Source organism: Crotalus tigris, unplaced genomic scaffold (assembly GCF_016545835.1).
Source record: "Crotalus tigris isolate CLP2741 ecotype Arizona unplaced genomic scaffold, ASM1654583v1 scf7180000019692.1526454, whole genome shotgun sequence".
In the NCBI taxonomy this organism is placed as follows: Eukaryota; Metazoa; Chordata; class Lepidosauria; order Squamata; family Viperidae; genus Crotalus; species Crotalus tigris.
Genome location: NW_024097664.1, coordinates 1,240,831 through 1,265,859, shown reverse-complemented (window position 1 = coordinate 1,265,859; position 25,029 = coordinate 1,240,831). Strand labels below are relative to the sequence as shown.

Here is a 25,029-nt window from a genome sequence, read left to right as displayed (position 1 = left end):
AGGATGGAGGGATCTCTAACCCCTGTAATAAATTATTAAACAGTTCACACAACGGTTGGATCATCTCTTCTACTAAAGCTTTATAATAAATAGATGTCAACCCATCCGTACCCGGCGCTTTGCCCAATTTCAATTGTTTAATAGCTGTAACAATTTCTTCCTTAGTAATTAAACCGTTAATCTTTTTTTCCTGATCTTCTGTTAATTTAGGAAAGTTGACTTTGCCTAAATAATTATTTATATCTGTAATTTGAATATTGGTACCCTTATATAATTTTTGATAGTATTCTAAAAAAGATTTCTTAATCAATTCTTTCTGATAAACCAATTTACCATTATAATTTATTTTATCTATATTCCTCTGTTTCTGTTTTTTTCTTAACTGATAAGCCAACCATCTCCCTGGTTTATTAGCATTACAAAATGTATTTTGTTTCATAAATAGCAAATTAGTTGCAGCTTGATCAGCCATCAGCATGTTAAATTGTGTTTTTAACAATTTTAAAGCTCCTTTAATCTTTTCATCTAAGGGATTTGAAATTAAAAGTTTCTCTTTTAATTTAATCTCCTCTTCCAAGTCTTTCCGTTTCTGAATCTGTTTCTGTCTATGCAAATTATTCATTTTTATCAAAATACCACGCATAAAAGCTTTACTTGCATCCCAGACCATTGACATTGATGTTCCCTTGTTCATATTTAAAGTAAAATATTCCTTTAAACATTCCTTTAATTTATGAACATTTTTTTCTTGTTTAAATAAATTCTCATTCACCCTCCAGGATCTCCTATCTTCCTTCTCTACAAACAGTTCCATCCAAACTGGACTATGATCGGACAATGTCCTAGGAAAAATTTTTACATTCTTCACCCTGTTGTATAAATCTGTTGTGATCAAAAAGAAATCAATTCTTGAGAAAGATTGGTGTCTATCTGAGAAAAACGTAAAATCCTTTTCTTCTTGATTACGTTCACGCCAATAGTCTCTCAATTCCCAATCTTCTTTCATGTCAAAAAAGGCTTTAGGTAATTTAGCCTGTTTAAAAAAGGTAGAAGAGCCTTTTTTGTCCATTTGTATATCTAAGACACCATTCCAGTCTCCCATTAAAATCACAGATCTATAGTCCAACAAAGTTATTTTCTGATGTAGTAACCTATAAAATTGCTCCTGTTGCTGGTTTGGTGCATACAACCCCACAATAAGAATTTTCTTGCCATATAAACCAAGTTCAAGCATAACATATCTTCCATAAGGATCTGATTCTAACAAGGTAGCAGATAAATTCTGTTTAACATAGATTACCACACCCCCTTTCTTCCCAGGGGCGGGAGATACAAAATGAGATCCCAAGCGAGGATTATTTAAATATTTTTGATCTTTAGCTGTAATATGAGTTTCTTGCAAGCAAATAATATCATTGTTATGTTGTTTCAAATAGTGGTAAATTTTTTTTCTCTTTTGAGGAATGTTTAATCCATTAACATTCCAGGACAGGAGCTTTGCCATCTCCCTTGGCCTTCAGCCTGGAGAAGATCCGCTCAAATTCTGCTGCTGATGAATATGTAGCAGAGCTTTTGGGTCTTGCTCCTCCCACCGGCACTGAAGCAATTTGCTGAGTAGATTCTTCAATTTCTTTTTCTTTTTCTTTTTTCTGTTGTTCTTTTTCTTTACGTTTATGTGCTGCACGGGTCATTCTCTGTTCTTTAACCTCTGGTTGAGACATCCATACCACCTGTCCAGCAGTCATCATCCCTGTACCTTCAGATTTCTGTTCCATCTCTTTGTCACTCAAGACTTTATGCATCATGGGCAAAGGAGAGCCTGCTCCCAGGACCGTTTTATAAAATTCCTTAGCTTTAGCAACTGTATTAAGTCTATAACGTGTCCCCGCATGGCTCAAAACAATGCCCATCGGAATCTCCCATCTAAATGGCATTTGTCTTGCTTTAAGTTCATTTACTAAAAAAGCAAAATCTTTTCTGCTTCTTAAAATTTTAGGTGGAATTTCCTTTAAAATAATAATATCTTGGGCAGCAATCTGAAATCTTTTATTATAAAAAATTTGTAGAATCTGATTTCGCAGAGACTTCTTAGCAAAATATATCACCACATCTCTAGGCAAATTCCTCTGTTTTGCAATCCAAGAATTAACTCTATAAATTCTTTCCACATCCCCACGTAACTCTTCTTTATCAATATTCAAAATAACAGCCAAGTCATTAATCACCATTTCCATCAAATCTTGAGTTTTATCTTCTTTCAGACCCCTTATTCTCAAAGCATATTCCATCTGTCTATACTGGAACATAAGAATATCATCTTGTGAAGTCTCCACTTTTTTCTCCATATCTTGAAATTTATAATCCAAAAGTTCAACTGTTTCTTCAATTTCCTCTACTCTGGAGTCCAGCTTCACAACCACTGAGGCCATTCCAGATAGAGCTAAAAGTATATCATCCCTCAAAATAGCATTATTCTGTTCTAAAAGCTCCTTCATCTCTTTCTTCATTTCCTCCTTAGTTTCAGATTTATTCTGATCCAAAAGTTGTTTCATTTCCTCCCTAAACTGTGAGACAGCACTTACCATTATTTCTTTAATGTCTTGTGCTGATGTGCCAGATGGGGGAGGTGAAGGTGGAGTAGATTTAGGTTGCTGCACTGAGGGTATTATTTTAAGTTGTTGTTGCACAGTAGAAGTAGCAGGAGAAGAAGTTACTTTAGAAGCTGCAGTAGCTGGTTGTCGTTTTGAAGCCATTTTAATTTATCTTCCTTTCTTCTTAAAAATACCAATAAAAATAAATGATCCAAAAAAAAAAATTAAAAATAAGATAAAATAGAATAAGATAAGATCAATCTAAAAGTCCCCAAGAATAAAAAAGTAAAAAAAGTAAAAAAAAAGCAATATTAAACAACAATTCAGCCGATCCGTCTTTTAAAGGAAAAAAAACTTTCAAAACGCCATTTTACTTTCACTCTCACTTTTCCGCCCAAAAAAAAAAGAGAAAGCTCAAAAAAATAAAAAAAAAAATCAGCAGATACTAAATAAACTAAATAAACTAAAAAAAATAAAATAAAGCTAAACTATAAATAAAATCCTTTAAACAGTTCTGTCCGGTTTAAGATTACTCACGGTTTCTTTAAGTACGGAGATGGTAGCGGCGTCTCGCTTTGTTTCCGAAGAAACAAAGACAGCTGAGAGGCGGAGAAGGCAATGAACTCCGAGGGAACCCTCTTTCTACCCCCCTAAAAATAAAAATCCAGGGAGAGTTAAGAGGTTCTACCTCTATTCATGCGATCTCTACCCCTTCCCTTCGCCCGGGAAGGGGATTGCGAGCCGCGGGCCAGCTGATAAACGCTGTGCTCCGCGGATCTGACACCTTCTCAGGAGGACGGCTACAAAGTAGCCGCCATCTCCACCGCTTTGACCACCGGAAGTCCACCAGAAGGATTCTTAACTGGCTGACCAACTGCACTCAATGGGTAGTCCTCAATGGAACTACCTCTGTATGGAGGGAAGCATGGGGTACCCCCAGATTCTGTTTTAGGACCAGTACTCCTCAACATCTTGATAAACGGTTTAGATCAGGCTTCCACCTCAAGCAGTGGCCTTGAGTCTGAGAGGACCCCTTAGTTAAGCATCGGGCTTAGAATAGAACAGAATAGAGCTGGAAGGGACCTTGGAGATCTTCTAGTCCAGCCCCTTGCTCAAGCAGGAGAACCTAGACCAGGGGTAGGCTCTTTTATGTCTCGTGGACTTCAACTCCCAGAATTCCTGAGCCAGCCATGCTGAGGGGAAAGGGAGAGGTTTCCAAGCTGAGCCATGCTGGCTCGGGAATTCTGGGAGTTGAAGTCCGTAAGTCATGAAGGGTCATAGTTCCTCCATGCTGGCTCAGGAATTCTGGGAGTTGAAGTCCGTAAGTCATGAAGGGGCCATAGTTCCCCCATGCTGGCTCAGGAATTCTGGGAGTTGAAGTCCACGTGTCAAGAAAGAGCCAAGATTCCCCACCCCTGATCTAGAGCATGATTTGATGAATTTAGATCAGGGGTAGGCAACCTTAGCTCTTTTATGACTTGTGGACTAACTCCCAGAATTCCTGAGCCAGCCATGCTGAGGGGAAAAGGAGAGTTTCCAAGCTGAGCCATGCTGGCTCAGGGATTCTGGGAGTTGAAGTCCACGAGTCATAAAAGCCAAGGTTGCCTACCCCTGTCCTAGACCATCTCAGATAGGGGATTGTCTAGCCATCTTCTGACAAGTAAGCAGATTCACTTAATAACCGGGTTACTGACTTAGCAACTGCAGTGATTTACTTAACAACTGTGGCAAGAAAGGGTGTAAAATGGGGCCAATTCACGTAACAAATGTCTCACTTAACAACAGAAAGCTTGGGATCAATTGTGGTAAGCCGAGGACTGCCCGTACTGAAACTGCCATGGCTCCGTGGCGTGGTCGTGTGATGTTACCACTAATGTCCCATCGCTTACTGACAGAAATTCCTGTCCAATTAGGGCCCTTAAGCGAGGACCACCTGAGTATTCATTCGCACTAGTGAGCGAGGCTGTCTTTCGGCTTCCTGCGCCAGAGCCATGAGTAGATCAGGAACGAAGGCAGGCTTCCTCTGGCTCCAGGGGGGCTGGAGAGACCATCAATCATTTGTCTGGAAATGGCCTCAGATTGCCAGTGCAGCATTAGAAGGCATGTCACGGCCTTTATAACCACAAATGCTTTCCAGGGCGGGAGAGGGAGGAGGGAGGGAGGGAAGAAGGAAAGGAAGGAAGGAAGGAAGGAAGGAAAAGGAAAGAAGGAAGGAAGGGAAGAAGAGAGGGAGGAAGGGAAGGAAGGAAAAGGAAGGAAGGAAGGAAGGAAGGAAGGGAAGAAGAGAGGGAGGAAGGGAAGGAAGGAAGGAAGGAAGGAAGGAAGGAAGGAAGGAAGGGAAGAAGAGAGGGAGGAAGGGAAGGAAGGAAAAGGAAGGAAGGAAGAGAGGGAGGAAGGAAAAGGAAGGAAGGAAGAGAGGGAGGAAGGGAAGGAAGGAAAAGGAAGGAAGGAAGGAAGGAAGGAAGGAAGGGAAGAAGAGAGGGAGGAAGGGAAGGAAGGAAGGAAGGAAGGAAGGAAGGAAGGAAGGAAGGGAAGAAGAGAGGGAGGAAGGGAAGGAAGGAAAAGGAAGGAAGGAAGAGAGGGAGGAAGGAAAAGGAAGGAAGGAAGAGAGGGAGGAAGGGAAGGAAGGAAAAGGAAGGAAGGAAGGAAGGAAGGGGAGGGAGAAAGGAGGGAGGGAGGAAGGAGAGGAAGGAGGGAGAAAAGTTAGGAAAGGAAGGAGGGAGGGAGGGAGGAAAGGAAGAAGAAAGGAAGGAGGGAGAAGGAAGGGAGGAGAGGAAGGAAAGAAAGAAGGAGGGAAAAGGAAGGAAGGAAGAAGAAAGAAAAGGGAGAAGGAAGTTAGGAAAGGAGGGAAGGAGGGAGGGAGGGAGGAAGGAAGGAAAAGGAAGGAGGGAGGGAGAGGGAAGGGATGAGAGGAAGGAGGGAAGGAAAAGAAAGGAAAGAGGGAGGAAAGGAAGAAGGAAGGAATGAAAGGAAAGGAAGAACGAAGGAAGGAAAGGAAGAACGAAGAAAGGAAAGGAAGGAGAGAGGGAGGGAGGAAAGGAAGGAGGGAGGAAGGAAAGGAGGGAGGGAGGGAGGAAGGGCTTGTTGTTTTTAAAGGCATCAGCCACCGTTTCTTGGGAGGAGCATTTTCACCCCTTGCAGTGGGCAGGCCAAACCTCGCTGCATTAAGAAAGCCCAGAGTTTTGCCTTATGTGCTGAGCCATCACTTCGAGCAACCAAGCATTCATGCAGGCTTAATTTTCAGCCCAGGCCAAGATTCTGCGTGCAGTCTTGGGACTGTGGAACCTTTACAGGTAGTTCTTCTTTAATGACCATGTAGCGACTGTGCAGAGTTATGACTGTGCTAAAGAAGTGAATTGGGACCAGTCCTCGCTCTTTACAATTCTTGCAGTGCCCCTGTAGTCACGTGATCACAAATTGGGCACTTGGCAACCGTTATGCGTTGACAACCATCCATTTGCAACCTTCCCATCCAGCTTCCAACAGGCGAATAGAGAAGCTGGCCAAAGAAGCCACCAGCTCCCGGTTGACTCAGCCTTCCGTCCTTCCACGGTTGGGAAAATGAGGACCCAGATTGTTGGGGGCCACAGGCTGACTCTGTACACTGCTTAGAGAGGGGCTGTAAAGCACCGGGTGCAGCGGCATATAAGACTAGGTGCTGTTGCTATCATGATTACATCATGTCTCATTTAATGATTGTGGTGATTCGCTTAACAGCCACAGTCAGAACTACTGTTGCTAAGCAGGGCAGTCCCGTGATGTTTGCTTAACAACTGCTTTGCTTAATGACGGTGTTGCCGGTCATTAAGTGAGGACTACCTGCGTGGCAAATTGTGCTTGAGACAAACTCTGCCTTGGAAGATGTTCTGCAAATCGAGGTTTGCCTTCGGGGATTGTTTGCTGCTGTACATTTAGCAACAGGGAAAAGAGGGCAGAGCTTAGCCATGTTTTAGCGCTCCTGAAGTTTGTAATACATCACAAAGGGCAGCCATAGGCACAGATCTGCAGAGATTTAAATGTTCTGATGCGCAGACCTGGATGCAAATTTATCAATAATTAGTATAGTTGAAATATTATCCATCTTGCCACTGGGAAGAAGTTCAGGTAGATGACCTTTCTGCTGCTGTCCCCGGCTGCTTCTCCCGGCTCCAGGATTCGCATCTTCACACACATCCTCACACTAATTACCTCCTGGAATGAACTTGGTAGTTTGCGTAATGACACAGCTCCAGTTTTGAGTCATAGCCTGTAAGGCTTGGGAGGACTTTGCAGTTTATCTAGTCCAGCCCCTGCCCTGCGCAGGAACCCCCACACTAGGGCACCCCCTGACAGGTGGCCATCCAGCCTCTGCTTAAACCCAACCTCTCCCTGGGAGCATTGTGGAACAGCTTTCATCCTTAGGATGGACTCCTTGTATCCAACCCAAACCATTCCAATATGCTTCTGAACAATCCTGCCGCATCTTCTGCATGACCATCCCTGGACACTTGTCTCATGGCAATGTTCTTCTCTCCAGACTGAATGTATCCAATACATCCAATCATTCGTCTTCAGTTTTTTGTTCCAGCCCCCTCTTCATCATTGCTTTTCCCTGGACATGCTCCAATTTGCCAAAATGTAGAACTGGACACAATATTCTAGGTGTGATCTGACCAATATCGAATATAGATCTTTCTTGATTTTGATAACTGCTTCAGCTGAGGATTGCATTTGCTTTTCTTTTTAACACCCCATTATCATTTTTTATTTATCTATTTAAATGTATCGGCTACCCAAAGCCAGTTGCAACATTCATAACTAGAGAAAACATAAAAATAGTTAAAAGCATTAAACAGGTGGATTTGAACCAGCCGTAGCTTCTGGATGGTCTTCAAGGGCAGTCCCATGGAGAGCACATTGCAGTAACGCAAAGGTGAAGGGACCAGGTCATGAGTGGCTGTCTAAAACCAGTGGCACCCCAAGATGAACCCTGTGCAAAGGCCCTCCTGGTTGCAGCTGCCCCCTACTCTTCAAACAGAAGCTGCAAGTCGAAAAGGACTCCCAAAGTCTGTTCAGCCCCCTCCAAGCCAGCCAGTCTCCAGACACAGCTTAAGACAGGGGTTGCTTCTCCTGTGCAACTTGGGGGGGGGATATAAAGCTGGGTGTCACCAGCATAAAGAAGATTCTGCACCCCAAAGGGTGACCTCCCTCCCCCCAGGAGTTTCATACAGAGGGAGGCTGGCATGTTTTGCTAGTGATCCAAGGCTGCTACTTAGTGTGGCTTCTTCCCATCCTAAGCTTGTGCTAGCAGAAATTCTTCTTGTTGGTGTCTGCCTGTTCCAGCTTGTCAAGACCATTTTGAACCTTCCTTCCTTCCTTCCTTCCTTCCTTCCTTCCTTCCTTCCTTCCTTCCTTCCTTCCTTCCTTCCTTCCTTCCATCCATCCATCCATCCATCCATCCATCTCATTTCAAACTTTCCTACTGGCCTCTAAAGTGGATCTTATCCCTGTTAATGTAGGGCAGTGTTTCCCAAACTTGACAATTTTAAGGCATGAGGACTTCAACTCCCAGAATTCCACGTGGAATTCTGGGAGTTGAAGTCCACATGCCTTAAAATTGTCAAGTTTGGGAAACACTGATGTAGGGCCATTTGCAAACTTGGTCATCTAAGTCAGGAAGAGTAAAACTACTCCCAGGTGCCTGTTTTGCTTTAAGGAACCCTCTCCTGGTTCCCTGGCTGGGAAATCCTGGATCAGTGGTTCTCAACCTTTTTAATGCCGCGACCCCCAACCGGTCGTAAGTCGAGGACTACTCAACCGGTCGCAAGTCAAGGACTACTCAACTGGTGCAGCCCCGTTTGCAGAATGAGACTTTTGGCGGGTTCAGCAGGGCAGAGACAGCCTGGACAATTCCTATTGGCTTTTGAAAGCCAATAGAATTAGACTCTATTCAAGAGAGTCTATTCTATGGGCTTTCAAAAGCCAATAGAATAAAAGGGAGGAGTACAGCTAAGGAAAAGGGGGGAAAAATGGCAGACTGCGTTGTTTGGCGACCCCCGTGAAATGGTCGTTCGACCCCAAATGGGGTCCCGACCCACAGGTGGAGAACCGCTGTCCTGGATAGATGCAAACGGACCTCTTTGCTTTTCTGAGCACATACCAGCCATCCTTTCATAGCTGCTGCTGCTGCTGCTTATGGCTGGCCAGAAATTGGGCAAGCAGGAAGGGGGACCCCCAGGATAGTTACCCCCTTGGATGGGCACTTCTCTTCCTGGGCTTTTTATCTTTGCTGAGTCTTCCACACGTGGCTCACATACCAGCACACCTCCTCCTTTGATGAGTATTCTGCAGCAATCGAGGGAAGAGCCTGGCTAAAGCAGCCTGCTTTTCTTCTTGCCAATTGCTGCAAATGAAGCAGTTGATAGAGGGGTGTGTGTGTGTGTGAACTGGCATGTTGGCAGCAAAACATACACATGCCAACAATAGTCAGCAACCTGAGAGATGGTTTAGGCTTACCCAGTTGATCCTAGATTCTCTAAGCTCTTGCGTGTTGGCTTATTTCAAGGCCATCAATTAAACTGTGTCACCCTATGTGATCTGAGAGATGTTGTAAGGACCCACCCCACTTTGCATCTTAAGAAGACAGAACTCTTGGAATAGTTCTTCCAACAGGCATCCTTTATTAAGAGAAAATGGTTGCAGGCGTTCTAGACAGGACTTGGGGTCCAAGCTCTCCCATTCGAGGTTTTAAGGGGTTCCCCAGTAGCCCCACCCAATCACCCCCTTCTTCCAGCGACAGTCTCAGGCATTACACTCCCATCCCCTTTTCCTTACTGCCGGCTGGAGGGAGACTTCAGAGAGAACTACATGAAAGGTAATAGCCCCATTGTTATGGTTAGTCCTTTTGGTGCTATCCACATTCAGTCTCTTTGAAGTGTACCGAAGGAAGTGAGGGCCATAAAGCCCCTTTATTCACCCCCTTCCCTTCCTAGTATGACAGAATCCAGAGAAGGCAGAAGTGGGGTTTTCTATAATTGATAACTAGAGGTGAAATATAATTGGATTCTGACAGATATGTTGCTACTCTTTCGAGTAGCAAATTCCTGCTCTGTTGTCTTTCTAGAAAGCTTTTAAACTTGGCTTTTCCAGCAGACCTTTCTCCAGGACGATGTAGAAGCTGAAAGCAGAGTCTTGTTCAATTCCACTTACATTCCCCTGGAGTGGAGTCTTGTTCTTTTCTTGTTCATTACTGGTTTATTTTCGGTGTAGTTTACGTAATATGTTTTTACGTTTTATAAAATGCCGCCCTAAAGATACTTCTGGTTTAGATAGCTTATAACCCAAATCAATAACGAATGAATAAATTCCAGCATCCCACCTATAAATCGTAACGTTATTTGATTATACAAACACACACAAATTTTATAATAATAAAATAAAATAACTGTTACCACAAGAGCCTTACCTCCATCTGACCGCCTTGCTTTCTTTGGCTGCGTTGACAGTAGTACATCTACACCTGCATAGAGTAAACCCTCAATTTCAGCTCTGTTGGCTGACCTGTTGTAACAGACGTCACTTCGATTTCAAGCAGTGAGAGACTTTACCCAGCAATGTCATGCACGGAATCTCATTTGTCATTTAATCAACATTTGTCCTTCTGTCCAAGGGAAGACTTCACTGTATTTCTACTCAGGAGTTAGCAAAAGTATCACGTGGCTTACAACCTCTGTCCAAGGTGGGCAGAACTGCAGCCTTTGAGTTTACTGAACTACACACCTGGTTGCTATTTTTCCCTGTCTTGTCATGGAAGATTTGAGCCATTTTGTCCCCGCTGCGTCGTACATGTCCTCTTACCATAGAACTGTAGAATCCGTTCAGGAAAATCAGTTAAGCCATTACCAAGAGGTGACTGTCCAATTTCATAAAAACTTCCAGAGTTGGAGAATCCACAACCTTCCTAGGTAGGCAGTTCTACTACTGGACAATGGTTATTTTCAGTACATTCTTCCTTAAGTTTAAATGAAATCTCGGTAGCTGTAACTTGTATTTGTTATTTCTGGTCTTCCGTCTCTTGATCATGGCAAAGAGAGTTTGTTAATCTCCCCTTTATGATGTCTTCTCTCTGGGTTTCCCCCCTCCCTGGCACCCGATTGCCCCACAGGTGCAGAACATGTCCCAGTCAATAGAGGTTTTGGACAGGCGAACTCAACGGGATCTTCAGTACGTTGAGAAGATGGAAAATCAAATGAGAGGCCTGGAATCCAAGTTCAAGCAAGTGGAAGAGAGTCACAAGCAACACCTGGCCAGACAGTTTAAGGTAAGTAGACCACTTGGGCTCGGGAGGGGAAGACGTGCTTTCTTGGCAGAATTTTTTCCAGAGGGGAGAAGGCTGAGGGGTCTCTTAGGCACCGTTTCCCCAAAGGTTGGGTCCCCCTCCCGTTGCAGGACTGCCCTTGCTCACAACAATGGTGCCTGAAGCTCAGCCCAGAGGCAGAATGGAAAGGACTGTGTGCCGCTTCGATTTCCACTGCAGCCACTCAGAGTTTCCAGGAAGCTCCATTTCCTTTGCTTAAAGCAGTGGTTCTCAACCTTTTTAATGCCGCGACCCCCAACCGGTCGTAAGTCGAGGACTACTCAACCGGTCGTAAGTCGAGGACTACTCAACTGGTGCAGCACCATTTGCAGAATGGGGCTTTTGGCCGGCTCAGCAGGGCAGAGACAGCCTGGACAATTCCTATTGGCTTTTGAAAGCCAATAGAATTAGACTCTATTCAAGAGAGTCTATTTTGTTGGCTTTCAAAAGCCAATAGAAGAAAAGGGAGTAGCACAGCTAAGGAAAAGGGGAAAAAAATGGCGGACTGCGTTGTTTGGCGACCCCGTGAAATGGTCGTTCGACCCCAAATGGGGTCCCAACCCACGGGTTGAGAACCACTGGCTTAAAGCATCCTGGAAGCCCTAAACTTGGGATGAACTTAAAGGCTTTTAAAATCCTAGTGTCGGATTGTTGGGCTGCAACTTTTTCTTTTTATTAGCATTTTAAATCTATTTTTCCTACTAAAATCTCCACTCCTTTGGCTGCTATTAAAGCCACAGGAGCAGGAGGGGTGAAGCAGTTGACACCACGGGAAAAAAGACCCAGAAACTCAGTCTGAAAGGTGCTTTTTCCAAAAGGCAAGTGGACTTCCTTGATTTGAAAACGTTTCACTTCTCCTCCAAGAAGAGAAAAGGAAAAAAAACCCAAGAAGCTCCAGTTGCCTTTTGGAAAAAGCATCTTGGAGACAATTACGACGATTGAGAATCTCCATAGTCATTTACCCAATAACCTTATTTTTTTATCTCCCAAAAATTTTTTTCCCCCTCAAAAGCTTTCATCTCTCCACTGGGCTGGTTCCCATTCAATAGATCTTAATCCTCCCTACACACAAAAGCACACAACTTTCTCTGGAACTTGCTAAGGTCCATAAGGTGTTGTGCTGAGTAAAACTGATGCAATGAATGAAAGACATCCTTGTCAGTTTTGAAATCTAACTGGGAGTTTCATATTGTACCTGGAAGCCTCAAGCTGGAAGGGCCTCTTTGAGACGTCTAGCCCACCCCCAGCTCAGGGTAGGAAGCCCAATGGGAAGATTCCCCCACAGATGGCAGTGAGCCTCCAACTAGCCACTTCCACTGACCCAGGGCCTTTTTGAGCCGTTGCCTCTACGAATGAATGCGCGGTGTGAATGTATTGCCCCTGGTTTTTTTTTTAAATGAGTTTTTTGCCTGGTGCCGGGACAGTCTGAGCCTCTCGTCAAAATGGTCTTCCAGTGGCACTCGGAGCCCACCCCCATGGAATTGAATGAAAGCAGAGCCCCAAGTTCAGGCATCCCGGAGCGAGGGCGGGCCAGGCTCTGGTGCCTTTCAATCCGTCCAGTCAAGAGGCGCCCACCCTGTCTGGAACTGTTTTCAGGCTTCAGCCCCAACCTGTCCTTGACCTCAGTGCAGAGATGGGTTGGTGGGAAGGCTGTAGAGCAGTGGTTCTCAACTTGTGGGTCGGGACCCCATTTGGGGTCGAATGACCATTTCACGGGGGTCGCCAAACCATGCTGTCCGCCATTTTTTTCCCTTTTCCCTAGCTGTCCTACTCCCTCTTATGGGTGGCCACACCCACTTGGGGGTCACCACAACATGGGGAACTGTATTATGGGGTCACGGCATTAGAAAGGTTGAGAATCACTGCTCTAGAGAAAAATCCCCTAAAGGGGGCTTCCGTGGGCCCAAAGGGAACCTTTTGTCCTGCACATTCTCAGCCGAGTGAGGGGCCTCGTGGAGAAGGCAGGACACCCTTTATTTATTGGCTGGCGTTGCAAACCAAATTAAGTAGACGTGGGGGAGGATGCCTTCCGGGATCCTTCGGAAATTGTTTCGAGGCAGAGAAACCAGGTTGATGATAGCTTCATCATGCATACGAGGTCCTTTCCAGCTCCGTGCTCTATGACTCTCTCCACAGCAGAGAAGTCCTTGGCAATGACTGTGGCTTGGAGTGGGATGCCATCTTCCTTTCGGAGGCCTTCAATGGGCTGGAGAAGGAAGGGAAAGGAAGGGAAAGGAAAGGAAAGGAAAGGAAAGGAAAGGAAAGGAAAGGAAGGGAAAGGAAGGGAAGGAGAGAGAGAGAGAGAGAGACTGCAAATGAAGTGAAGAATCCAAGGAATAGCAAAAGGTTTTCCCAGAACACGTCCCTTAACGTTTGCATGCCAAGCTCACAAGGCCCAACACCATTAAAGGATTTCTGCCCCTTTCCCCAAGCGAGAGCTGCTCGGATGTCTGCTGAAGCTTCTGCCGTTTAGTGATTTGCTAGTTGAAACAGGGCTCTTGGCTACCATAGACCCGCCCTCCTATTGCCCCCTCTCCCAGAATCCTTTGTGTCTCACAGGGGGGACCCTAATAGTTACTCAACGGGGAGGGGGGATGCCTTCCTCTTTAGAAAAAATGAGACCTGCAGGCAAACTTTCCAGTAGGGCTCGCTGCCTACAAAAGAGGTGAACTCCCGCGGTGCCTGGCCCGAATCAGAGAGCCAGGAGCTTCCCCTGGCAGCCTTGAGCACAGAATGTGGGCTCCCCCCCCTGGGGGGTCTGGAGCTGTGCCAGCTTGCTTGAGGACGGGGGCTTCCCCTCCTTTCCATTGCAGGGCCACCATGCGGTCAGCAAGGGCAGAGGGCCTCCTGGCAATGGGGGGGCTGGGGAGGGCTTGGGCAAAGGGCAAGGTGGCAGGTGTCGAGGGAGGCAGCTGGGAGAGAGGGGGGAGCTGGCCAGAAGCTCCTAGGATCCCCCCCACCCGTGAGGTGGTGCTTAGTGGTGCACCAGCCACGGAGAGGAGGTCTCTGGGGAGGGCGTCAGCAGGGCCACGGCTGGGATGCGAACTGTGTTGACTTCCAAATAAGCCTCTGCGACTTGAGTGTTTCGTCTTCTTGCTTGCAGGGCTAACTTAAAAGAAATTTTTACAATGTCGCACTGGCTGAAGAAGCTGTTCATCCCCCCCACATGTAACCATGAAAAACACACACAGAGAGAGGGCAGAGAGCTTTCCCCACCACCCTTTGAGTTGGTCTTTCTTTCTTTCTTTTCTAGTTCTTTGATCCTTGTTTATTTTTCTTTCCAATTTCCACCCTTACCAGAACCACACAGCTGAAAGCTTGTCTTTTGCATGGAATTTGTAGAAATAACATTTCATCACTAGTTTTGGAACTTCCTTGTCAATGCGTTGCTTATTATTATTATTATTATTATCATCCTCCTCATCCTGATCATCATCATTCTTTTATGGAAAAGAAAAAAAAAAGAATTTGTGTATGTGACCGAAGCATGTAACCTTAAGATGTTGCATTCTAAAAACAGAAAAAAATAAAGGCCTTTTTTCCCAAATAAGATGGTGTTTTGCAGACTGTTTAATATATGCATATATATATCTTTATATTTCTCCCATTTGAGTTCCCACGCTCCACACAAGCATTAATAATACTAATCATGGCGGTCTTTGTGGCGCACCCCGAGCGGAGCATCGCCGGCCCAGTGCAGGGAGAGAGAGAGAGAAGGGCGGGAGGGGGGGTGGGAATTTGCGCACAGAGCACTGAAACCAAGCTTATTTTAACCTTGCAGGCGATAAAAGCGAAAATGGAAGAGCTTAGGCCCTTGATCCCAGTCTTGGAGGAGTACAAAGCCGACGCCAAATTGGTTTTGCAGTTTAAGGAGGAGGTGCAGAACCTGACGTCGGTTCTAAACGAACTCCAGGAGGAAATTGGCGCCTTTGACTACGAAGAGCTTCAGAGCAGAGTGTCAAATCTTGAAGAGAGGCTGCGGGCATGCATGCAGAAATTAGGTAGGAGACGCATCGCCCCCTGAGAGGCAGGGCGTCCTCACCCTCCGGGCGGTTCTGCTCCCACCGGACACCCAGGCTGGCCAGAGAGGCAGGAACCGCCCCCTCTCCTTCCTCACCCCCCCCCCGAACTCAGTTGTTTCCCTGACACAGCAGAGTTCAGCCCCGGGCAGAGGGTCCCACTGCAAGTGCCCCCCCAGGGTCAGAGGAAGGTGCCCTTGTGGCTCTCGGCTTGAGTCCCGGTATGGGAGAGGTCAGGGGAGGCACTTGGGCAGGGCAGGCTTGATACGCCCACCTCAAAGAGGATGGATGGATGGATGGATGGATGGATGGATGGATGGATGGATGGATGGATGGAGGATTCAGGGCCATTTTGCCACCCCAGGCCAACCTCCGGGGCTTTCCAGAATGACCATTGTGGCAGGACTCTTCAATCTGGAATGTGCATGGGGAAGGGAGGGGGGGGATGAGAAACAGCTGACCAAAAGCGGGGTAGGAAAAACTTTCCTGAACATTTCTTGAAACACCTGAGCAGATCTTGGGCTCCGTACAAGCTCACGTCTATCCTAGTTTAGCTGGCTTGAAAGGGTCCAGCTGTCACAAGCCAAGATTCCAAATCCACGAAGTCTCAGAGTCTAAATACTGTCACTAGCGCTGGTTTTATATCCTGCTGTTCTCAAACCCCGTCAGCAGTAAATCTTCAGCCAACAACTAAACAAATAAAAAGAAAAATGAGATTTCAAACGGCTGACAGGGAAAAAAAAATGCAGAGATAAGTTTAATATGATGGCTGCAAGCATAAACGCCAATCCTTAAAACCAGGGCCTGACTGCCAACCTCAAGAAGGCCCTCTGAAGTCTATCAGGGTTCTTTTTCTGCTGAAGCCACCCTGACTGGGAGACCTATTTATTTATCGATTTACTGTATTTATTGATATTTCATATTTCCAAACCGCCCGTCTCCCTCAGGGCCTTGGCTGTTCCACGATCCCACTTCCCCCGAGCCAGGATCACCTGGTGACTTGAGACTCCATCACTCGGAAAGCCCCTGATCCAATAACCAGGCATCCGTTTGGAAAGTTGGGAACATGTCCAAGTTACGGGGCAGGGTCTGTGCCAGGACTAGCCATATCTCTGTCCAGGAAATGTTCCATTAAGCGGATCAGGGGAGGAACAAAGGCTTTCTTGCTGGAAATCAAGTGAGCTAAATGATCTCCTGTGGACCCCCTACATGGGATGGATGGTCAGGGATGGCCGGATATCAGTGAGGCTGTGGGCTAAAGCAGGAAACAGCACCTATAGTGGTAGAAAGCCACCAAAGCTCAGTCAGAACTAAGCCTTAAGCATTGCGAAGGTTTATGCCAGGTAAGTAGGTAGGAGATGGCAGGTGGTCTTTTCCCTGTCTGTGTTCTCTTGAAGATGGGGAGCCTCTATGAAAGGCTGTTTATAGTTGTGGTCCACTAGCTGACCCCTGACTCCTTGGGCCATTGTTTCAGAGAGATTTCCTTAGCAGATTTCTCGTTGTCTTCAAGAATGAGAGAGCTTCTAAAGTACTTGAAAAGTTCTTCTAAAATTCAGAGATGCATCTGCCTTGAAAGCACCTGTGCTGAACTTAATAGCACAGACAAACAGCTGGAGCTGACCATAGGAAGCATTTTATGACATCCTGTGTTATGTCGTAAAATGCTTTACAATAAAATTATAATCATTTACAGTTCATAGAGTTTTATAATATTTGCCAAATTTCTATTCCACATAAGTCACGGGTCTCAGATTTTGGATACCTTCTATAAATTAGCCTGTTTGAGGTAAAAGTCCCCCCCCCTTTTTTTTATCTATTTAAAGGTTACAGACACAAGAGTTTGAATAGTGCATAGCTTGCTTGTTAAAGATAAGGTTAAAAATCAGACCAGGATTCCACAAATTTTATTGATCTTGCTAACACCAGAGAAGGGAATATATCTCTTACCCCAACCCCTGGATTGGCTGCCATTTCACTCGCTTTTCAAGACTGGATATCCCAGAAACGAGTCATAGAATCATAGCATATCATAGTTCGAAGGGACCTGGATGTCTTCTAGTCCAGCTCCTTGCTCAAACAGGAGTTCTCGCTCAATGAATTTTACATCTCACAGGCTAAAAGAAAGAAATGTGCAAGACTCCGTAAAGCGGTCCACAGGCTTTTTAGAATCCTTCTCTTTTGCTCCACGATTGGCAACTTATTATATTATGTGCCAGCGTCCACCTACTTATCGCCACTGAAAATATTCTTCCTTGGACTGTTGTTCTAACAGCAATCCATAATTGGTGGAGCCAATTTTTCTCAAGTTTGGTGATAAACAGAAACATCCCACAGCCATGGTAGACCTTTGTCTACTCATTTGAGATCCAAGGAACATATAATTACTACTTATTGAAGGAGAAGTTCCTAAAATACATAAGATAGGAGGATGGAGAAAGCAGAGATCATAAAACTATTGGTCACTTCTTGATGTGGTAGCTTTTCGCAAATTGTAATTAGATGCCTGACAGATGCCTATATCATTGTGTATTGGGCATTATATATTTCTTGAGTCTTCAGAAATATGATGCAGTGCTTCCTAGATAGCCTTATTTGCTGCAAAGCTGAATTCAGCTATCAAAATCCTAATGTCTAAAACCAAATACACTAATAAATTCAGCTTTCTGCTCCTTATTGTGGATGGGGTGATGTTCCTGGACCTCCCAAAACAGGCGTATCAAAGCATCACTCTTTCTGCATGACTGCTGAGACGGAACACTCTCCCATGATTAAGGGGACATGCAGGAGTGATTTCCTTGAGTGCTGGTAGTTTCCATTGAGTTATATGAGTTCTCCCTATGTTTGAAGTGAAGAACTTGCTCTCGAGAAATGGGGAGTTCACTTTCATGAGAGATGCTGGGTGGTCTTCTCTCAGACCAGATGACTCTTCCATCTCTAGCATTTGGTGATGATAATCTTTTGTGAAGAATACACTTTTGGCAAGGATCTCTTTCATGGAGCGTGGAGGGCTTGCACCTGTTTTGAAGGAGGCACCAAAGGCAGGTCTCGTCTTTTGTTGCACCTCACTCCTCTTCAGCCACCTGCAGCCTCCTCGGTTCCCAAGCAATTATTCAATCCCAAAGAAGGCAGCCAGAAGGACTCCTCCCCAGAGCCTTTTTCTGACCAGAAAACAATGGCAGCCGAGAAAACCACAGATGGGCAGAGAACTAAACAAACTGTTGTAAATCTAGGACTACTTGCATGTTTCAACCCTGGTTCCAATATTTGAGGGGCCGCCATAAGGAAGAGCTATTCTCCAAACACCAGAGGGCAAGACAAGGAGCAACGGATGGAAACTATTCAAGGAGAGAAGCAACCTGGAATTAAGGAGAAACTTCCTAAGGGTGAGAGCAATCAACCAGTGGAACATCTGGCCTTCAGAAGTTGTGGGGGCTCCATCACTGGACAGAGCGATGAGACTGTACAGCCACTTGTCTCAAATTGTATAGGGTCTCCTGCTTGGGCAGGGGGTAGGACTAGAAGACCTCCAAGGTCCCTTCCAGCTCTTGTTATTCTGTATAGATTCGGCTCTATTCCATGCTGAGCAGCAGCTGTTATGCTTTGTTTCTTCCCTACATGAGGATGCAACTATTTTCTCTTTAAATGGGCCCTCTGTGCACACCGAGAACTCCCCGCCAACACACCCTGCAACGCACCCTGCAATCTCCCTTCCCCCCCAAAAAATATCCACTTCTTCTGGTATCTCAGCCACTTTCTCTGGCTAGTGAATAAAGCTCTGAACTCAAAACTACCCTCCAAAGAAATGTGAAAGCATCGTAAATACGATTTAGAAAAAAAACGGAAGCTCTTTCCCAGGACAAAAAAAAAAAAAAATTGCACATTTTGACACAGAATTATGCGGACCCTGGTGAAAGGTAGGCTAGGGTGGGGAGGGAATTGCAGGACTTGTTTACTATTGTTGTGTTCAACTATCTTGCAGCGTGTGGGAAGTTGACTGCAATAAGCGACCCCATCACCGTAAAGACCTCTGGCTCACGCTTCGGCTCCTGGATGACGGACCCCTTGGCTCCCGAGGGTGAAAGCAAGGTAAGACTGCTTCCTTATCCCTCCTCTGGTGCTGTGAATAGGGCAGTTGGGTTTTGACAAGAACATTGTCCCAAGAAGAGGAGATGCGTTGTCCCAACTCCACTGGGAATCCTCAGCTCTCTTGGTCATTCACGCTGGCCCACCTTGGCTTGCAGGACAGGCCAGCGGGCAGAGGGGCCTGCCTTATCTCGTCCCTCGCTGGAGGCACAGTCCAGGCGATAGGCTTGGCAGCCACAACGCTTGTCTCCAGGGTGGGACTTTATTTTTCTGCCTGTCTCCAGCCAGTTCTGGTTTATCTTTTCCTGGCACATCTCAAGGGGTGGGAGAGGAAGGGAGCAGACAAAAGACAGAGGACCAAGTGAAGCCATCAGGACCCAGCAAGTCTTTGTTAAGCTCTTTACCCAAGCCCTTTCATCTCACTGATGAAGACTTAATTGTCTCCGTGAGTGCTGACGCGTAACAGAATCACCTCATGGAGAGGAAGGATCCCTTTCCTGGGAAATCTGCACAGCTCTGCTCATTCGGGAGGACGGTGGGTGCTTTGTGGAGCCATAGCCCGTTTTGCAGAGCCACAGAGAGAGCCAACCATTGTGCAGAACACCAGAGGTCCATCCCACAATGGATCTCCATGGGTGTCTGTCTGAAGGACCAGGAAAGCTTTACCTGTGTGCTTCACCGAAATGTATGGGTAACTTTGAAAGAAATGGAGCTTGTTGACATTGTTAAAGCTGCCACATAATGTGACATGTTTCAGATGGTCTTTCAAAACCCTGTATGGCAGTGGTTCTCAACCTGTGTTAAAGCTGCCACATAATGTGACATGTTTCAGATGGTCTTTCAAAACCCTGTATGGCAGTGGTTCTCAACCTGTGGGTCAGGACCCCATTTGGGGTCGAATGACCATTTCACGGGGGTTGCCAAACCACGCTGTCCGCCATTTTTCCCCCTTTTCCCTAGCTGTCCTACTCCCTCTTATTGGTGGCCACACCCACTTGGGGGTCACCACAACATGGGGAACTATTATGGGGTCACGGCATTAGAAAGGTTGAGAACCACTGCTGTATGGGATACCTCTATTTATTCATTGCTACAATCTGTGTGTGTTGAATGCAATGCTGTTGGACATGGTGACTGAAGCAGATGGGAATTGTAGTCCCACAATTGGAGGGCACCCAATTAGAGAAAGCTAGGCTACTGACTTCTGACAGCAGAAGCACTAGCTGGGTCCATGTTTTAATGCTCTTTGCTTCTCTGTGTTCCGCTGCTCTTTCCCAGGTCTGGTACATGGACAGCTATCACAACAACCGATTTGTCCGTGAATACAAATCCATGTCTGACTTTATGAACACGGATAACTTCACCTCTCACCGCCTTCCACACCCCTGGTCTGGCACTGGCCAAGTGGTCTACAATGGCTCGATTTATTTCAACAAATACCAAAGCCACATCATCATCAGATTCGACTTGAAAACGGAGACCATCCTTAAAACCCGCAGTCTGGATTACGCAGGCTACAATAACGTCTACCATTACGCCTGGGGTGGCCATTCGGACATTGACCTCATGGTGGATGAGAACGGGCTGTGGGCCGTCTATGCCACCAACCAAAATGCAGGGAACATTGTCATCAGCAAGCTGGACCCCAACAGCTTGCAGAGCCTCCAGACCTGGAACACCAGCTACCCCAAGCGCAGTGCTGGAGAGGGGTTCATGATCTGCGGCACTTTGTATGTCACCAATGGCTACTCAGGAGGGACCAAGGTGACCTATGCTTACCAGACCAACAGCTCCACTTACGAGTACATAGACATCCCGTTCCTAAACAAGTACTCACACATTTCTATGCTGGACTACAACCCCAAGGACAGAGCTCTCTACGCCTGGAACAACGGCCACCAGATCCTGTACAACGTCACCCTTTTCCACGTCATCCGGTCTGACGAGTTGTAGTCCTTTTTGTGGCGCAGAGATGGGACTGAAGGCTTCACACACACAGCAACAAGAGAGCCGAAGGTGTCAGGGACACGTATTTTAAAATATTGAAAGGGAAGTTTCAAATGGAGCAGTTGCCAAACTCTACACAGAGAGGATTGTACCTTAGTGAAAACGGCAAGACCAGAACTTACCTCTCAAATGTCAAACTACTATTATCGACAACATGGGAAAAAACGCTACTCATTTGCAGCTGGAACTGCACTTGAAAAATACTTTCCAGCCACTTTTTCAGGGTGGGGCCAGAGTGGATGTCCCCACCCCCATTTATGTTCCAATAGCAGAGCTGTAGTTACAAAGTACAATGAAAGGCGATGACTGTTGGACATTCTTTAGGGGTTACCTGGTTTTCTTGTTCCCCTTCTCTTTCTTTCGCCTTTGTTTTCTTGGTGTGTTGCATGGACACTTCCCTACATCGCAGAGAGCGTCAATGAATGTCTGGGTTGTTTGACAGCATACAGTTGATTCATGCTAGCAGAGTTTGATTTTTTTTTTAAATGAAAAGAGGGTTGTGTGTAAAGATCATTTACCCATTGCAGCTAGCAACTCATCTCTCTCTCTCTCTCTCTCTCTCTCTCTCTCTCTCTCTCTCTCTCTCTTTCTTTCTGTGCTTTATGTCCCCTTTAGACAAACTGTTCTGAGACCCAAAGTAGCTAATGGAATTGTGTCTTTAGTAGCTATAAAATACAAAAAGAAAAAACTTATGTACCATTGACAAGATGTTGTACCCAAATATTTGTTTGAACATGTATCCAACCAATAACTTGTACCCTAAATGTCTGTTATTAACCAGAGGTGGAAAACTTTATATGTCCAAGTTTATGCAATGAATGTTGTAAATGCAAACAAAGTCATTTGAATTAATAAATGAAAGTTTCATATCTTAAAAAAAGTACTGTGTTTATGTCATAGATAAGCAACTAATGTATAGAAGGATGTTCAGAAGCAAGAAAAATTTCACAAATAGATCAGCTTTTACTTTCCTCCGAATTCTATGAGTATTTGAACTTTCTCTGTATATAACGTGTAAACTATATGGACACAATCTGTATGTTTTGTTTTGTTTTTTTGTTTTGCATTGCAGACGACTGAATATACTGCGTCTTTTCTATACTGCCTCTTTTAAATTGCAGTGCCCTTTGAATTGTTGCAAAATAATAAATAATATCATTTGCTCTGCGATAAGAAGACTCCAGTCTAATCTGAGCTTGAAAAAAGTGAAAAGTCTTCCTGAAGGGATATGAGGCCCGCTGTGAAATCCCAGCCCTGTTGCTAACATTTCAGCCAGGGCAGCAACTCGGGGAAGGCCAACCCAGCTGCTGATGTTTTGGGGTCACCTGGTGCACAGGCAGGAGGCCAAAGCTTGTTGTAAATGACAACAGTTTTCTTAAAAAGGAGTAACTAAATGGATGTAAGGTTCTGCCTTAATCGCTCTTCCCAAGAAAGCAGAACTCCCGGAACAGCTTCATTCCAAAAGGAACTTTTATTAGGAGGAGTTGACAGCAGGCATAGAAGGCAGGATCTGAGGGGTTCCCGCATGAATTAATGGGTTAAAGGAGCATCTGGCAAACCCCACCCCAATGGTCCATCCGATCAGTTCAAACACCCGCTGTGGGAATGGGGTTGATAAGACTCCGTTCCCAAGGTTGTTAGCCTACTTGGTCTTATCAAGGTTGTCCAAGGTTATTAGGCTGCTTGGTCTTTGGGCCTGTTCTTCCACAGTTAGAGATAAGGCAGATGGCCGGAGACACATTCCATTCTCACCCCAGGCTGGCAGCAAGGGAAATAGATCAAAGAGCAGGCAGGTAGAGGAAAGTGGAGAGGATACATTGTAGCAGCTATAGCAAAATGGAGAAGATACACTGTAGCACCCATCACTTCCCCCAGGAAAATGGCAGAACCCGCAGGAAGACAGAATAAAGAAACACATCCCAACCCAATAACTGGGTTCTGACAATGGATCCCTTAAGCATTTTTTGGCTTAAACTGTTTATAGTTTCTGTTAATCCAACTGCCACAGTTCAAAAAACAAGGTGGGTAAAAGATGTTGCTGGCATAACAATAGCACTAGCACTTAGCAATTAGACTTATATACCGCTTCACACTGCTTTACAGCCCTCTCTGAGCTGTAAAGTCAGTATGTTGCCCCCCCAACAATTTGGATCCTCATTTTACTGACCTCGGAAGGATGGAAGGCTGCGTCAACCTTGAGCTGGTCAGTGAGTGAACTCCTGGCAGTGGGCAGTGAGTTAGCTTGCAATACTGCATTGCACAGCTTTGTGTGTGTGCACGTGTGTGCACATATACACATACATATTTTAGGGCCACCATGTCATCACCCTCAGACCATGCCCCAAAGCCAAACCACATCATAGCTAACATGAAAGGCTGCCTTTTCTCATTTGAAAGAGTTTAGCAGCAGAAGGAAAAACCCTCAGTGATGACATTCATTAAGAATAGAATAGAGCTGGAAGGGACCCTGGAGGTCATCTAATCCAGCCCCCTGCTCAAGCAGGAGAACCTACACCATCTCGGACAGGTGATTGTCTAGTCTTTTCTTAAAGATCTCCAGTGATGGAGCGCCCACGATTTCTGGTGGTAAGCTGTTCCACTGGTTAATTGTCCTCACTGTCAGGAAGTTTCTCCTTAATTCCAGGTTGCTTTTCTCCTTGATCAGTTTCCAACCATTGTTTCTTGTCCTGCCCTCTGGTGCTTTGGAGAATAACATGACAACCCCCCCCCCTCTTTTTTGTGGCAGCCCCTCAAATACTGGAATACGGCTATCATGTCTCCCCTATTTCTTCTTTTTTTTAGACTGGCCAAACCCAAGTCCTGCAGCTGTTCTTCATATGTGTCAGTCTCCAGGCCTTGGATCATCTTCGTAGCTCTTCTCTGAATTTTTTCCAAACTCTCAACATCTTGAGAAGGTCAAGCAATGTCACTGCCTTTCAGCAGAGAGTCTTAATGGCTTCCAGTTGATGATACTCGCTGGTTCCTTCAAATGAACACTGGGTGGGCGAAGCAGCTTCAAATGGCACAGTTTTGAGACTGGGGAACCTGCAGGAGCCCAGATTAGGTCCGTGAACAGCCAGATCTCAAAGGGAGTTGGCTCCTGTCCTGGCCACAGTTGACCCCTGAAGCTGCTCTTCTCCAGATGTCCCACCCCTCCTCTCAACAAGAAGCTGTCAGGGCAATGGTGAGCCTGTTTACCCTCTCTGCAATCCCACCCTGAACTACAGAGATTCTCTTCCAAGAAAATGTTTTCTAAGATAAAATTTAAAATTAAAAAAAATCTCTGCTAAGATAAGGACAAAAAGAGGGACACATAACTAAGGCAAAATAGCTCGGACTTGCAAAGATGAAGTCAGGAAAGCTAAGGCTCCGAATGAAGTAAGAGTTGCAACAAAAATAATTTTAAAAAGTTTTTTTTCCAACCTATAAAAAAACCAAGAAAAAAATCAAGGAAACAATAACAAGAAAGCAACAGGCAGTAGGCAGAAAGCAGATAGAAAGCTTAGTTCGTTCTTTGCATCTATCTTCACACAAAAAGATAATACAGCCCAACCTATCAAAAACATAGCTGTAAAAGACAGACTGGGGGATATAAATTAAAAGAGGCAAGAAAAGGTAAGAGAACACCTGTCCACTCTAGACAAGTTCAGATTGCTGAGACCTGGTGGATTGCATCCCAGAGTTCTGAAAGAACTGGCAGATGTGATCTCAGAACCATTCAAAGATTCTGGAGCACCAGGGGACTAGCAGAGGACTGGAAAAGAGCGATGGGGTTCCCATCTTCAAAAAAGGAAATTAAAAAAAAAGAGATCCAAGAAACTATAGACTAATCAGCCTGACATCAATACTTGGGAAGATCCTGGAAAAGATAATCAAGCAACAGATCTGCAAATACCTAGGGCAGTGGTTCTCAACCTGTGGGTCGGGACCCCATTTGGGATTGAACGACCATTTCACGGGGGTCGCCAAACAACGCAGTCCGCCATTTTTTCCC

At 45.4% G+C, this 25,029-nt stretch overlaps 1 protein-coding gene across 2 annotated transcripts in view; it reads left to right on the top strand.

Moving 5' to 3' along the window:
• The window catches only part of OLFM1 (olfactomedin 1), a 60,392-nt gene extending 38,477 nt beyond the window's left edge, over positions 1-21,915 (top strand). For both annotated transcript variants that reach the window (XM_039364239.1, XM_039364238.1), the window contains exons 3-6: positions 10,735-10,890; positions 14,708-14,927; positions 18,925-19,031; positions 20,307-21,915. In XM_039364239.1, coding sequence (XP_039220173.1) covers positions 10,735-10,890; positions 14,708-14,927; positions 18,925-19,031; positions 20,307-20,981 — 1,158 coding nt within the window. In that variant the 3' untranslated portion in view covers positions 20,982-21,915. The remainder of the gene's footprint in view (positions 1-10,734; positions 10,891-14,707; positions 14,928-18,924; positions 19,032-20,306) is intronic.
• Positions 21,916-25,029: the final 3,114 nt, after the last annotated feature.